General features: G+C 45.4%; 1 protein-coding gene across 2 annotated transcripts in view; it reads left to right on the top strand.

The window, feature by feature from the left end:
* The window catches only part of RYK (receptor like tyrosine kinase), a 53,916-nt gene that overhangs the window by 19,010 nt on the left and 18,876 nt on the right, over positions 1-16,030 (top strand). The window contains exons 3-9 of one of the 2 annotated variants that reach the window (XM_040074605.2): positions 159-258; positions 564-698; positions 2,868-2,924; positions 3,586-3,730; positions 7,632-7,732; positions 9,766-9,891; positions 12,229-12,315. In XM_040074605.2, coding sequence (XP_039930539.2) covers positions 159-258; positions 564-698; positions 2,868-2,924; positions 3,586-3,730; positions 7,632-7,732; positions 9,766-9,891; positions 12,229-12,315 — 751 coding nt within the window. Of the gene's footprint in view, positions 1-158; positions 259-563; positions 699-2,867; positions 2,925-3,585; positions 3,731-7,631; positions 7,734-9,757; positions 9,892-12,228; positions 12,316-16,030 lie in introns of both variants that reach the window. The other variant, XM_058421987.1, reaches the window with a different exon arrangement.

Here is a 16,030-nt window from a genome sequence, read left to right as displayed (position 1 = left end):
AAAACTTGGAATATGGATGCCTAAAATTACCAGCACTCCTTGAAAAAAGTGTATGTTTTTTTTATTTTCAAGAAGAATTATGAAAAGGGATGTTGTATTTCTTTATACTCCTAGACAGATTTCTGATGTGTTTTCTCTCTTCCCAACCGTTGTTACAGGTTGAGTATAAACTGGGATTTCAGGTCCATGATCCCATGGCTATGGCTCTGCCCCAGGCCAACATTTCTCTCCAAGGAGAAGTTCCTCGCACCCTCTCAGGTAAACTCCCCACCCCCATCCAGGTCATGGATGAATAATCATCATTTAGCCACAAATGCAGTTTTAGTAGTCAGTGAACACTTAATAAAATGACAAAAGTGAACTTAAAATCCGTGTCTTTAGTGCTCTAATAGCTGAAGTGATGAGGGGTGAGACTAAAGCAGCATTTCCTAGCATTGGGTTCTTTACAATGTGATCATTTATGATGTTTGTAATGTACTTGAAAAGGCCTTTATTTAAATATTCTCTCATCCCAGTGTCTGAGAAGGTCCCACTCCCCTGTAACCCCTGTGCTGTGTTCACAGTGTTCCGTGTCGAACTCTCCTGCACCGGCAGACTCGACTCCGACGTCACAATACTGATGCAGCTCAACTTAACAATAAACTCCTCAAAAAACATCACAGTTTTAAATTTCAAACGAAGGAAAATGTGCTACAAAAGTAAGAGATTAAGTTTCAGATGTTTAAAAGTTTTTACTGTTGAAGTGTGTTAGGAAAAGGAAGTGGGATGGGGTATATCCAGGATAGGAGTAACAGTGAATTTTGGGGAGGATCAGAAGAAATCAGGTAAAATTCTGCCTTTCGGAGAGGAATGGGGACTTTTGGTTAAAGCAGAAGCTGGTGAATGAACAACTTCCCCCAAGGTTCTGCTGGCCTTTTTATAGATACATGACAAATCTGCAACATTCTAAGAATTTCAATTGTTCTAAGAATTACCAAGAAAATTGGCTTACTTTATAAATTGTGATAAAATTTAGTGAGTGTAGGAGGTGTTATTCTGTTAGCTGTGAAGTACAAAATTATCTTGGGAGATAATCCAGATTTTGGAAATCTTAAATTGACTCTTCCGTGTTACCACTTGGGAATCTGCAAGCATAATTTATTCTTGGATTGTTCCTGTTTACCGCTGCTGCTTCCTAAAATTTTCGTAGGACTTCCTGGTATTTTTGTAGTCATCAGAAGAAAATTATTTTGGAGAATCCCAGGAGATGTGCCCTCCTTCAAAATGCCTGTGGTGTCTCACTCCTGGGCAGTATTTGGGAATGGCCACCTCTCTCTTTGCATGCTCCTCCTGCCTCTGTTCGGCTTACCTGGAGCCTTTAAGGACAGCAGCTGTCTTTCCAAAGGGGATTTACCACTTTTCTTGAGTATGAATATCTAGGGATGAGCTCAGAGAAGGTGTGGATGGAAGGGCCAACCATTCCTTGTAGCACATAATGTTGGGATACTCGTGTTCCTTGCGTTGAGATTTCAGGAAGACCATTGTCAATTCAAAGTGTGTATCTCCTTCTAGTAGAATGGAGGTCTGGCTGATAATGTTGATATTTTTACCTTTGTTTCTTGTTTTCTTGGGTAGTTTTTCAAATACTCCAGGTGGGGGAAGTCAGCCCTGCTGATCCATTCACAGCTTACTGAGCTGTGGATGTGTGATGGAGCTTTCCATAGGCACCACACAGTTCCCTGGGAGCTGGGACAGCCACTGCCTGAACCATCAGATCCTTACAAGGATCTTGTTTCTGCAGGTTCATAAAAACTGAAAAGTGGCTTTGTTTAGTGTGTGTTGATTGGTGTAGAGCATATGGAGGTTTCTGATTGAATTTAATGCATAAATTAGGAATATGCAGGAACTTGCTGATGGTTTTGTTCAGGGCATTCCTGATAGTTCCTCCTTAAGTTCAAAAAAAAAAAAAAAAAGGGGGGGGATAAAAAATTTAAAAACTCTTTGATTTTTCCCTCCCTTGGATTACTTTTTCCTGAGCTGGATCCTGGCTTACCAAGGAGTGGGAAGGGGCTGTGCTGTGTTGGACACAGCTGAGAGCAGGAAGGGGGGTGTGCAAGTGGGACTGTGCCTGTGCAGCCGCAGAAATCCGTGGGATTCCCTCAGCTGCCTGCAGGTCCTCAGCGGGGTTCATCTGGAGGCACCTCCTGCATTCCCCAGGTTTGCACTGCCCCTCTGGGTAACCAGACTCAGAGTAAGCTTAATGAAGACTTACCCACTTTCTAAAGGACTGCTACCCCACATGAGCTGGGTATTGTCCTCCTGCCTTCAGTTGCATATTTATGAGTATTTCAATCACCTCTTCCATCCTTCTGTTTTAACTCTTTGACTCCTGACTGGCATCAGCTGAGAAGGCACAGTGCCTGTGGTTGCATCTCCGATCCTTTCCTAGGATGAGCAACATCAGACTGGAGCCAGGATTTCCTCCAGAAGATCAGGGTAGTCTTGACTGAACATCCCAGCAATGCTTTTCTCTCCTTTAGGAACTGATTGTGTGAGGTCTTTGTTTAGTGCCTTAGCAAACACGTTCTCTGCACCTCTTCTTTCTGCTGCTTTGGGCCTTGGACAAGCTGCAAGGTTTTACATGGATTTGGTGGGTTCGAGCTTTGCCTCCCTGGACTTGTGTGTCAGTGGTGAAATACTTGACCTGTGTGTTTCAGCATGATTTTAATCCTACCGTGGTTAGGTGTTTAAATGGAAATGTAGGCATTAGTGTAGTCCTTGAGTCAGCTCTTTGGAAAAGCAGGACTGTTTTTCCATACCTGAGGCAGTGTGAAGGGCTGCAATAATAAATGTACTCCAAACTTAATGGCTTTCTCTCATCTCTTTAGAGCTCGAACCAGAAGTCAAATCTCCAGCAGCTGATAGAAACAGCAGCAAGGCTATCTGTGAGTAATCCTGAATGTACAACTTGGGATGTAAAAACTGAAAACCTTTATATGTGCTTCGATTCCACAGCTTTTCCTATGAAAAGAGTCCCCAGGTAGTCTGTACTATACCTACTATACCCAGTATTGCAGTGTTTTTTTGGTCATTGTTTTAACTGGTGAAGAGGAAAAAAAATCCTATTCTGAGTCTTGTAACAACTTTTGTATCACGTTAGGGGCTCTGGTTTCCGTACATGACTCTGATATATTTTCTTGACCTTAGGACCTGTCTGGTTTGCTGTTTTAGTTTATCACTATGAAAGGAATTGAATGAGGTCGTTTCCTTTCCTCCCCTTCTACCTGGAAATGTCATTGGCTGACTGTGGCTCCATAATACCCGAAATGGGAGTGTTTTTGCCAAAATGCTGTTGGAAAGCAGTGGGAAGGAGTGCTCAGTGCTCTCCTTACCTCCCACTGTCTCTTCCAGGGTAGTTGTTCTCCAGGATGCCTTATTGAACATCTGGGATGGCTGAGGCTGCTGCCTCTCCCTGCCTCCACCCCTCTGTTTGTGTTGCTGTAACAAACTAACAAAATGTTCCTTGGGGATTTTGTTTGGGGTTTTTTTTTGATGTTTTTTTCTCCTTTTTGAGAAGGGTTCAGTAACTTTCCACATCTGTTGCAGTCGATCCTGTAAACGCAGCTCCCACCACTTCGACCCGGGTATTCTATATCAGTGTGGGCGTGTGCTGTGCTGTGATATTCCTGGTGGCAATAATCCTGGCTGTCTTGCACCTCCACAGCATGAAAAGGATAGAGTTGGATGACAGGTACGTGTTCAAGCTTTCCCAGTGTAGTTTTGGGATATATTTACTCAGATTTGTGGGAGTTTGGTCTCAAAATGAGCAGTCTGTGGTAGTTTGCATTTCTGCTCTCAGTGGCAAGCTGTAGCAGATACTGCCTGTGTAGGGTTGTGGTGAGGGCTGTGCTGCAGAAAGGCAGCAGTTGCAGGTGCTCTGCTATTTATGAAGTGGAAGGGTTGTTCAGTTTTGCCAGAATACTTGTGTGGAGTGGGAAGATTCGGACAGAATCAGATCTGCAGGGATTGTCAGGATTGAAGGAAAAACTGACTTGGGCACACTGGAAAAAATGACTTAGACTCACACAGGCTGAGAGAGCTGGGGATGTTCTTACTGGAGAAGAGAAGGCTCCAGGGAGACCTGAGAGCCCCTTTTAGTGCCTAAAGGTGTTCCTGGACAAGGGCCTGGAATGCCAAGACAAGGAGGAATGGCTTCCCACTGCCAGAGAGTTCTTAGCTTTATTTTACCTTAGAGGGGATATTGGGAAGAAATACTTCCTTGGAGGGGTGGGGAGGCCCTGGCACAGTTGCCCAGAGAAGCTGTGGCTGCCCCTGGATCCCTGGCAGTGTCCAAGGCCAGGCTGGACAGGGCTTGGAGCAACCTGGGCTAGTGGAAGGAGTCCCAGCCCATGGTAGGGGGGTGGAGCAGGATGAGCTTTAAGGTCCTTTCCCACCCAAACCATTCCATGATACGTGATTGGATGAAAGCATTTGGGTTTCACTGACATCTGCAGGGGACTGAATTTCAGTTTTCGCTACTTTGATCGATTTCCCAGTACTTGCTTTGGCCTGAGGGTACAGTGTGAGCATTACAGCTGCTTGGTTATAAAACTGGCAATGTTGGCCTCTCCCAAGTATATTTCCAATCCGGAAAAACCATAGCACATGCATGGAAAAGGGACTTGTAACATGAGTCCAAGGGCATTGGAGTGGGGATTAAACACCGAGGAGAAGGGAGGCTGGAAAAGCAGGTGTGCTGAGGCTGTGTGAACAGCCTGCATGAGATGCAACTGTTCAGGAGCAGGCAGTGTGAAACTGGATCCTTTGGAGAACAGTCAGCCTGTGGGTGGTCACCCCTGTGAAAGGATATCTTGAACTAAAGATGTCTTGAACTGCTGCTGTGCTGCCTGCAGCCTCATGGAGCAGCTTTATCTTTTCATCCTCCTCTTTATCCATTCATCTGTTCCTTTCAGTTTTCTCCCTGCCATTCCCTCCCCTGGTGTCCCCAGCCCTCGTGGCTTTAGTGGTGCCGCTGCGTTGAGCAGTTGTGGTTTCTCAATTGACTGTAACCAGATGAACTTGTCAGCCTCCCTCAATTCCTTTGTGCCTGATTGTCTGATTAAGGTTTTCAATCAGCTGAAGGTGTTAAACGATGTGCAGCTCGCTTTAATTCAGAAAGGAAAAGCATTACATTTATAATGTGGGATTGTGTCATCTGTGAGGTTTTGAGGTGTCCAGCCCGGCAGTGTGATCAAATTTCCTTCCATCTACTCCATTGCACTGGATTTCTGTGGAGATACAAGGTAAAAATCCTAAAAAACAACTGACTTTCTGTGGAGAAAAAGCTAACAATCCATCTAATGTTAATCCTCTGTAGTTTGTGGGCATTAGTAATTTGCTCTGAATCACCATATATACTACTGATAATTTCAGGAGGCTTTCCCTGTCTGTAGAAGAGGACTGGAACAAGATAGTCTTCAAGGTCCCTTCCAGCCCAGACCGTTGTGTGATTTCCTGAAGTTTGTGCAGCTCCTGGGTTTAGCTCTTCAAGCTTCATGTAATGACTTGTTTTTTGAGCCTGAAGGTACCTGGCCTGGCACAGCTGTGAGTGTGCTGCTGTGTAAAAGCTGTTACTCGGGCAGTGCCAGAGCAAAGGTGTAACAGAAGCAAAATGTGCCTGAAAATCAGAAGCTGTGGGGTTTGTTTTGAACAAACTCACCGAGGGAAGGAAGAACTTCTGATTTGCTTGTGAAAAATAATCTCAGACTGCTTCTGTAAGAGGTTCCTGAAAGCAATATGACAATGTCATTAGGGTTAACGACCTCCCAGGAGCAACAGAGCCTGGAAAACCCACTGGTGCTCTTAATTTCAACTCCCAGAACTAAATAAAACAGAGGAGGGTTGTTAACTGGAAGCCAGGCAGCCGAGTTTACAGGCTGCACATGGATTATTTAGGAACATTGTATTGGAAGTCCACAAAAATGCTGCAAACCTCGGAGCAAAAGCACTGGAAAAGTGCCAAGGAAAGCTGGCATGGTTTAACAGCCATGCCAGGATAATGGGAGTCATTAAAGCAAGAAGGCATCGTTCAAATAGCTGACAGAATATACAAGTGAAAAAGCTCAGGAAGAGAGTTAAACCTAAAAACCAGAACGAAGCCAACCCAAAAAGGGAGATTTTCATCCTTGCAACAGGCATTAAAAGAATAATTCCTTCCTCACACTTGCCTCCAGCCAAAGGAATCCGCAGGGCTAGTGGGTGATCATGTTACAAAAGGAGTTTCCAGCCAGAGTAAGAAGAGGAAATGCAAGTTGTGCCTTGGTGTTTGATGTGGTGACCATGCCAAGACTCTCCTTCCTGGGGAGCTCGCTGCACAGTGGATCATACCGAAGCAGCTCGTGGATGCACTAGTGGGAACTGTTCAAATAAACAGTAATAAGTTGCCAGCACCAAAGAATATTCATTCAAAAACTCTGCAGGAAGTTTAAAGGGGAGGAGCTAGACCAGCATCTGTGGCTTTTAGGCTCCTGCTAAATCTGTGCTGGAACCCTGCACCTGGAAGACAGGGAATGTGGAAATAACTGTAACAAAAGGTTCCAGGGAGAGGTTGGGGCCAGATATAAATGAGTAAGTTCATATTGTGAGATTCAGTAGATTCTGTTCCAAAGGAAAAATTCAGTGGGTGTATCCATGGTAGTGCTATAATGGGGAAGAGTGGACTTGGATTTCTGGTTTTGAAAGGAAACCTGGCTTCAAAGGTAGCAGTGGGCCTGGAGGGCATCACCATCCACATCTGACAATCCTACAGGGTGGCTGGCACTGCGTGGTTGGTCAGTGCTCAGCAGCAGCCCAGGAAAACCTAAATGCTGATTATTTGGCAAAGCAGAGGTCGTATCCCAAACCGGTTTCGTCTTTGTTTTCCCAACACAGTCAGCAGTGGAGAAGCTTTGAAGTTGCATCAAAGAGTGGGGGGTGTTTGTGTGTGTTTGGAGGGGGAGAACATCAGAAAAGCTTCTGGCCTTGCTATCTGACCTGCTAACAGGGTTTTGGTCCCATTACTGCTGCAACAGCTCTTTTTATAGGGTTTTGACTATGAAAATAAGACAGAAGTCAGCCTGCTGTGGTTTAGGCTGTGGTTTACGTGTTTCGTGGATACTCTGTGGACCCTGCCCAAAGAAAGCATCTCAAAAAGCACATTTTAGGTGTTGCTGGAAGGGGTAACAGTTATCCTTAGGGAGGGGAGTGGCAAAGTAGGGTAGAGAAGTTTGGGCTGTGAAGTAGAGCCCTCGTCTGAATGGGACATCAGTGCCATGAGAGAATGTGTGCAAAATCTTCCCTGGAATATAATAGTTGTTCTTGGTATGACAGGATGGTTCTGGCAAGGAATGTTTTGTCACTTTGATATTCAGAAGTGGGGAGAAGTACTAGAAGATAGAGCAGATTCTGGAAAACAAATAGGAGGAAGCTCTTAGTACTTAGTGCCAAGATTTTTGAGTTAGCTAAAATACGTTTTCATGTGTGAGAGACTTCAGAAACTCTTCTCTTTTAAAGTCTTGCCTGGAAAATCTCGTGGGTTTGACCTCAACAAGTTAATTTGGAATGTGTTGGAGTGGCAAGCAGCGACGTTGATCTGCGTTTTTGTTTCCCCACAGCATCAGTGACAGCAGCAGCTCGCAGGGGCTGTCGCAGCCCTCCACGCAGACGACGCAGTACCTGCGAGCTGACACGCCCAACAACGCCACGCCAGTAACCAGTAAGTGTTAATCTAAGCACAGACCCTCCTGCCACGCTGCTTTGGTGTCAAGTGCAAGAGAAGAACGTGAACAATTCTCTGGCTCTGTCACTTTGCCTCTTGAATTCACACAATGCGTGTTTTATCCGGCCACGCCGCCGTAGTCAGGAGTGAGTTTGGGGGCGTGTGAGTGGTCATGTGAGCATGAGACTTTGTTTGTCCCTTGGGTTGCTCTCCCTGCACCCAGAGCAGTCAGCCAGCCAGACTTCACCAGTAGCTGTGAAGCGTCTGTGTTTTAACACTGGGAAGAGCTTGCCTCGTGCATTCCAAGCAGAGGAGAGAGAACAGGATGTATCCACCCGGCCCTGGGATCAGTTACTAAAGCAGGTGATGCCTTGTGTGTGAATCCTGATGGTTATGTTATTCTTGTCATCTCCTGTTGCTTACAGCTTTGCTTGAGACGATATGAAATAGCAGAAGAGAGCAGTGAGTGGAAAGGAGGGGTGGCAGCAGTCTAAATACTCATCTGGTAACTGATAGCACAGAATCACAGAATATCCCAGCTGGAAGGGACCCACAGGGATCATCAATCCAGCTCCTGGCCCTGCACAGGCACCCCAACAATCCCACCCTGTGCATCCCTGAGAGCATTGTCCAAACACTCCTGGAGCTCTGGCAGCCTTGGGGCTGTGCCCATTCCCTGGGGAGCCTGGGCAGTGCCAGCACCCTCTGGGGGAGGAACTTTCCCTGATATCCAACCTAAACTCCCCTGGCACAGCTCCAGTCATTCCTTGGGGTCGTCCTGTCCCTGGTCACAGAGAAAAGAGCTCAGAGCTGCTCCTTGGGAGGAGCTGCAGACTGGGATCCGGTCTCTGGGTCTCGTCCAGGTTGAACAGACCAAGTGCTCTCAGCTGTGTTCTGAGTTAATTCTGTAGTTAATGAACATATTTATTACCTGAGGAATTTTTACTCCTCAGATTACTGTTTGGTGGAGGGCTATCCCATCCAGCACTGCTCCAGGGAAGGGTCTGTTCCAGCTGGAGGGAAGGTGGCCAGTATAGGGGCACACATGGGGTTTTTTTAAAGCAACCTGTAAGACCCCAGAGTCTCTCCCATTGTCCTCTGATGGCACTTGCTGATGGTGCCATCAATAGCTCCGTTCCCTTCTCTGGACACGCTCCAGCCCCTCAGGTTGAGCTGTTGATGTCCAGTAAACCTCAGGTTTTTTGTTTGGCTTTCTAAGTGGCTCAGGTTAATTTGGCTGAGTTCCAGTTGCAGGAATTTTGTCCCCCAGAATCCTCTGGCCAAGGGCAGGGAACCAAGCCCAGGGTGATGGTTCAACCCTCCTTCCCCTGTCCAGAGGTGTGGCCACTGTGCCTGAGTGGCACCTGCTTGCTTCACAGCATCTCTCACCTGCTTTGGGACACCCCCAGTAGCACTGGAACTGGTGAAAATCAGAAGAAGAGAAAAGGTTGGATGTGTGTAAAAAGCAGGATTGACGTTCTTTGTCATCCCACAGTTGCATAATTTTGTTTTCAGTAATGTCTAAAATTTGAAGAAAATATTATCAGATCAATTCTCAAGATTTCTCTAATAATTCAGACACATGTATAAAAATATTCCAGCCTTTCTGACTCTACTGGTGTATCCAGTTGTCTGGAAGCGCCAGAAGAGGGCACTGGTAGTTTGCTAATGTCTTGCAGGGGTAAGGCATCTTCCCAGCTCCAAGTTTTCCAACAGTCAATTTCCTCCTCCTGAGGGCAGTGCAGTGTCGATCACCTTCAGTGCAGGAGTTTCCTTCACCTGGAGTTAATAATAAAAGTTGTTTGCACGACACCACAGAGAGCTCCTGTCTGATTTCTTACCCTGCAGATGATTATTCATGTGTTTTTTGTTGCTAAATACTATTATCTTTTTAAAATTAATATAGAATACATTTGAGATTGTGCTGCTGCCTTGTGTGTGGAGCTGTAGGTGGTCAGAGGTGAAGCCCTGTGCCTGTTCTCATTCCAAGGGTATTTATGTTGGATTGTTTGGCTCTGCTGGCTCCTCAGGTTATCCCACATTACGGATAGAGAAGAATGATCTGAAAAGTGTCACTCTCATGGAGGCCAAAGCTAAAGTGAAGGACATTGCCATCTCCAGGGAGAGGATCACCCTCAAAGATGTGCTCCAAGAAGGTATTTACAGCACTCAGACACTGCATTCCTACAACATAAATACAAATACAGAGATATTTATTTACAGGTTTTTCTGATGTCATTCACAGGTGACATTTCTGATCTTCGTAGCTTTGGTGGAGGGGAGGAATGATGAGTTATGTTTGCATTTGGGGTGTGGGGAAAGCAGCTTCCAGCCTTCATTAGGCTGGGGGAGCGACCAGGCGTGCTCAGTAAATCATTCAGCTTGTCTGTCTTAATAACCTGCTCCCTGAAATGGAGGTTCTCTTAACATAAAAATCAAAGCAGAACCAACCCAAAGCCCAGAAAAACTTCAAATTGTCCAAATTTGGTGTCTCAGTTTGATAACTTCGATTTGGAAATCTAATCAGCACGTGCAACATTTACAGCCCTGATATAAAAGATTGAGATTATGTGATTGTTTTCGTGGATTATCGTGAATTGGAAGGACCCACAAGGATCATGCAGTTCCTGAACTGTTCACTTTGTTTAATGTGCACTTTGAAAGTGTTCATGCACAACATGAGCTGATTCTTGTTGATACTGAATTTGAAAAATGGGCTTAAATGTTTATTTTTATTTGTCATTCACCTTTACTGCTGCGGTTTCAAGTCTCTGTTCCCTGAGAAATCAAACCTCCCAAAGCTGGAGATTGGATATAATCATCCTTTGGAGGCAGAATGCTTTGTGTTAGTCTGAGCAGCAGTGGAGGATGTTCCCATTCTCGTTCAGTGTGTGCCTCTGAACCTCTGAGGAGGCAGCTCCATGCTCACTTCCATGTGAGCTCTGGAAAACCCTTCCTTGTGGGATGTGGGGTGTGCTTCGTGTTCCTCTGGGCTGCCTGGAGCTGGGGTGTTGGGAGTCAGCCATGACTGGAGGTGACTCAGTGCCCCAGCAGCGCTTCAGATGTTTGGTGACAGAGCTGCCCTGTTCTGCCAGATGAGACATAAGGAGCTGTTGAATGCAGTTTGGACCCAGTTAATCCTGGGATCTTGTTTCTTAGCCTCCAGCTGTTAATTTGAGTCAGAATCTTCAAACTTAATCACAGAGTCATTAAGGTTAGAAAAGCCCTTTAAGGTCATTGAGTCCAAACACTCCCCCAGCACTGCCAATTTCACCCATGTCCCCAAGTGCCACATCCACATGTCAGAGGACTTAAAAGACCTGACCAGTTTTAGTTCAGGATTGTAGTGGTGTTGAGTCTCTGCCATTGAAGAACAAAAGAGCTTCAGAGGGAAGAAGGGGATAAAGTAAATGCATGCATGGGAGACTTTTTTACAGGTCTTGGCCAAAGATTCATTATAAACTTCACATAACTTCCATAGCTTCACCTGCTTTATCATTTCGGAAATACATATTTAGTCACTTTCTTGACGTCTTCAAGAACCAAGACGGGAGGATTTTATTTGCTGTTAAATAGTTCATGGTGTTGTGGTTGCCTGAGAGTCTCCCAAGTTCAGCTGCTGCTTAGTGAGATTGCACTTTGACGACTGCTGTCATACAGGGTTTCCTTGCAGCCCCGGGGTAGGCGACAGAAAGATTGCACTGCCCCTGTTTAAGGTATTTAGAAACAAATAAGACCTGTGTTTCATACAATAAAAGATCTTTCAACCTAGTCAGGCAGGAGGAATCCCTGGGAAGGGGCTGTAATGCTGGAATAGGCTGTGTGGAGATGATGCACACCTTGGTGCAGAAAAGTGTTGCCAAGCTGAGCAGTAAAAAACAATTAATTCTGTGTGTTAGCAGTTGTTCTCAGCCCAGCTCCTCAGAGTAGCTCCTATTCCTGCAGTAGATGGAAAGACCCCCCCAAATGAGCTCAGCACCTTCCAGCTGAGGTGAAACTTGTGAATAATGTGATGCTGGCTATTGCAAAGTGTTCCATGTGTGCTGGCTGGCCAGAATTGCTGTTTCCTTCTGAATGTTTCCAAACAAAACGTGGTCCTTGTGAGAAGTGCCTTAGCTTAGAATTCCAGACTGGGTGGGTGAGAAGAGGGAGCTGGAGTTCTTAGCGCAGGGAGCTGACTGAAGTGCCACAAATAAACCATCATCATATTGATATTTAATTTCACTGGACTCTGCTGCTATCACTAGTTCACTCTCATGCTTGTCCCCTTAAGTTTTACTTACATGAAACTTCAGCATTTACTGCCTGTAGTTGTGAATCCCCAACCGTTCTCCAGGATGAGGGGTTCTCTCTTGGTGACTTTCTAGGGTTTAGAGCCTTTAACTGCAGGCATTCCTCACTTTCTGCTGTGAAAGGTACTGTTTGCTTAAGATACTCCTAATGTTATCAGTGTTTCTTAACCACACATTGCTAATTGGATGTTCTGTTCCTAGGCACGTTTGGGCGCATTTTCCATGGAATTCTAATAGAAGAAAAAGACCCCAGTAAAGAGAAACAAGTTTTTGTCAAAACTGTTAAAGGTATGTTTGCATAAAGGAGCGGGTTTGTGTGCAGGTGTTTGAATTGTGCTGCAGGCTGAGGGCACCAAACTTGGCTTTACACAACCCCCTTCTCCCGAAAATACGCAAATGATGAAAAGCAAAAGCAATTTGGATGCCTCCTTCAGCCACAGAGAACAGCAATCTTATATGGAAGAAAAATGCATCTGTTCTCCACCAGTGCCTTCAGTCATTGCCCTTGAATACTTTCATTATTCTTCTAAGTAAAAATTACTTTTTTTTTTTTCCCCAGCATGTCGCTGTCTTCCCAGTCACAGCCTTGTCCCCTCCAGCTTGCTGAAAAACACCTGAATTGAATCTTAAAAATCTTTTACAACTGCATGGCTGTACAAAAGGGTGTAGTTTCTGCCCTCCTTAAGTTTTGCAGCTGCGTGAGAATTGGCATTTAGGACTGAATTTATCCAAATACAGCACCTGTGTTCAGGAAATGCCTTGTTGGAGTGATTGAAATGGGGATGGGTAGACTTAAGGAACAAGGCTGGTGTAGATGAAAATATTGCCAGTGTCCTACATGTCTGTCACATGTATCCTGCATGTGTTACATCTGTCCTACATCTGTCCCTTCCTCTGCAATCATCACGAGTTCTCTGGTTGCTCACAAGAGTTTTGCCAAATTCCCAGTGGTTGTTTTACCCCTTGTTTTTGTCATTTCATTTGGGTGTCTTACTGCCTTTGGTTCTTCATTTGACAACATCTTTAATTCTTCCTTGCAAAACAAATAAGCATCTATAAATCTATAAGAATCAACTAATCAACTCATTCTACTTTCTTTTTTTTTTTTTTGCCTCACTATTAATTTTTAAAGATACTGGGAAGTGGTGAAGGTGCTGAATTTTGTTGTTGAATCTTTCTAATACCCATTTCTCCTCTGCCAACTTTAGGAAAAATATGTTGCTTAAAGGAAGCAGCCACCTTGGTCTGTTTCTGACACAATCAGATGCTTGTGGTGCTCTGTTCTGTCACATGACTTAGAATCATGGAATGAATCATGGGATAGGGTTGGGTTGGGGGGGACCTCAAAGCTCCACCCCCTGCCATGGGCAGGGACAACTTCCACTATCCCAGGTTGCTCCAAGCCCTGTCCAGCCTGGCCTGGGACACTGCCAGGGATCCAGGGGCAGCCACAGCTTCTCTGAGCACCCTGTGCCAGGGCCTCAACACCCTCACAGGGAAAATTTCATTCCCAATATCCCATCTATCCCTGTCCTCTGGCAGCTTAAAGCTTGTCCTGTGCCTCCATCCCTTGTCCCAGCTCCCTCCAGCTCTCCTGGAGCCCCTTTAGGCACTGGAAGGGGCTCTAAGTTCTCCCTGGAGCCTTCTCTTCTCCAGGTGAACAGCCTCAGTTCTCCCAGCCTGGCTTCTCTTATTTAAAAACCAGAAAATATGCTTCTTTCCAGGATTTTGGGAAGATTTTCTGAATTCTGCCTTCTTATCTTCCCTTTCCTTGCCAAACAGTTCTGTTTGGTTTTTTTTTTTTTTCTTGGCTCTTATTTAATATAGTTCTGAAAAACTTAGCCCTTGGCACGCAAGCTACTTTTTATAGCATTGGATTAAACAACATAACAACATTTGTCAAAACTGATCTTAATTTAGCTGCCTCCCAAGACCTCTTATTAAATTGCTTGCCCAAAATGGGACTTCCAATGCACTCCAAAATCCATAATTCTCCCTTACTGTGGCTTGTGTCTGTAACACAGCCATGTCCTACAGGAAGAGAGCTCTTTGCAGGGAGGGATTCGCTGCAGTGAACTGGAGCACTGTCTTCAGGGAGTGATGGCATGCATAGGCTCACTGTAGAGAACTTCCCAGCATTATAAAGGATCTGTATGTAAAAAGTGTACAGTAGGTTTTGCTGATACTTGGGTTTAGGCAGCAGAAGTTTGCAAGGAAACAAAACCTGTGACATCCCTTCTCCTGACTGCAGCTCACTCACAGCACTGATACCACACAGCTTTCATTTTCACACCCTGGTGATTGCTGTGTGTGCGGCTGGGGCGTGTAGTAAGTTGGGAATTCGATCTGGTTGGAAGAAAAAGCCTGCAAAAATTCTCTTGTAACCAGAGATTTTCCTTGATCTCAAGTCGTTCTGTGGCCACACACACACACTGCTGTTCTGGCACAAACAGGAGCAGGGCAGGACCATAAAAGCTTGATGGGTATGAGAACCATTAAACTGATTTAAGTATCTCTTTGCTGAAGGCAATAAAGCCTGAGGGTCATGGCAAATAGACAAGGAATAAAGCCTTTGTCTGTGGAGTTAAATTATCCCTTCCCAAAAGTACGAGCTGCTCCAGAACTGTCATGTTTTACCCAGAGCTGCGCTCTGAAAGTGATAAAATGAAGTCCAGTGGTGCCCCAAATGTCAGGAAACAATGGGGAGTGGAATATCCCAGATCTTTGGAAAATTTGAATTGAGGTTCTTTTAGAAGGTACTGTGAGGAATAACAACCTCCTTGAGAGAAAAAAACACCTCTTTGTTCTCACCAGGATCAGAGCTTGAGAAGCTGAAGATGCTGTTCTGACATTAGGGTAGCTGTTATGGCTTTAAACCTGGTATTTTAAGAGAATCCTCAAATCTCAGAATGATTTGGGTGGGAGGGGTCCTTAAAGCCCATCCACTCCTACCCTGCCATGGGCAGGGACACCTTCTATGGATCAGGTTATTCCAAGCCCTCTCCCAACCTCAGTCTCTTGTGGGGATGGGGCAGGCACAGCTCTTCTAGGCAACCTGTGCCAGTGTCTGACCTCACAGGGAAGAGTAAGTAAATAAATTTTAAAGAATTTCTTATGTCCAATATAAATCTACTCTTTTCCTGTTTAAAACTGTTGCTCCTTGTCCTGTCCCTCCGAGCCGCGATCAAAAGTCTGTCTCAGTCTTTGTTGCGATCCGCAAGCCACAAAGATGTTCTTGGAAAAATTTTCTTCTCCAGGCTGAACCCCCTGAGCCCAGCAATTATTATGGATGGGCCATGAGCCTTGTTGGCTGTTAGGAGAAGAGCTCTGCACCACTCGAGTGGGTGTCAAGGTTGTGCTGTTCAAGGAGTGGTTTCTGAATGGAAATCCATGAGGAAAAGTCGTTCCCTAAGTGCCTGTCGCAATGGAGCTCTTCTCACGTGCCCCTCCTTCAGCTGTCAGTGTATTACAGCATCCAGACCCTTTCAAGGGGGTTTATTTCCGAGAATGTGGACAGAGGGAACGTGCTGTCAGTTCTCCCATTTCCTGTGCCGGGAAAGGGGAATGTTGTGGCTGCTGTGCTCATCAGGCAATAGTTAATCTTGGGGGTATTTCCTGCTCTGGAGGGAGAGTGATTGCAGCCTTGTCAGTTTGTTTCTTCCCCATATTCTTTCCCCGTGGCTGATTGTTGCCCCCAAAGGATCAGAAGCACAGGTAGCTGACTGCAGTAACTGCAGCAGCCCTTCCCACTTTCCTTTCCCAATGTTTTCCAGAGCTCCAGTGAGATGCAGAGCAGTGCTGTAAACCAGGAGAGTGTTCAGTGAAAACAGGATCCCTGGATTTCTCTGAACTTTGTGCTTGTTCCCTTTCTGAAGTGATCTGCTCTTAAAGGAGTCAGTAATATATGAAAACCAAGAGAGCCTGGACCTGCCTGAGAGGTGGAAGAGCCCATCCAGAGAGTTTTCTGGAATATTCTGTATTCCCTGTTGTCTCAAGCTGGGGT

This window comes from Hirundo rustica, chromosome 10, assembly GCF_015227805.2.
Source record: "Hirundo rustica isolate bHirRus1 chromosome 10, bHirRus1.pri.v3, whole genome shotgun sequence".
Taxonomy (NCBI): domain Eukaryota; kingdom Metazoa; phylum Chordata; class Aves; order Passeriformes; family Hirundinidae; genus Hirundo; species Hirundo rustica.
The sequence above is the reverse complement of the archived record's forward strand: the minus strand, read 5'-3'. Positions and strand labels throughout refer to the sequence as shown.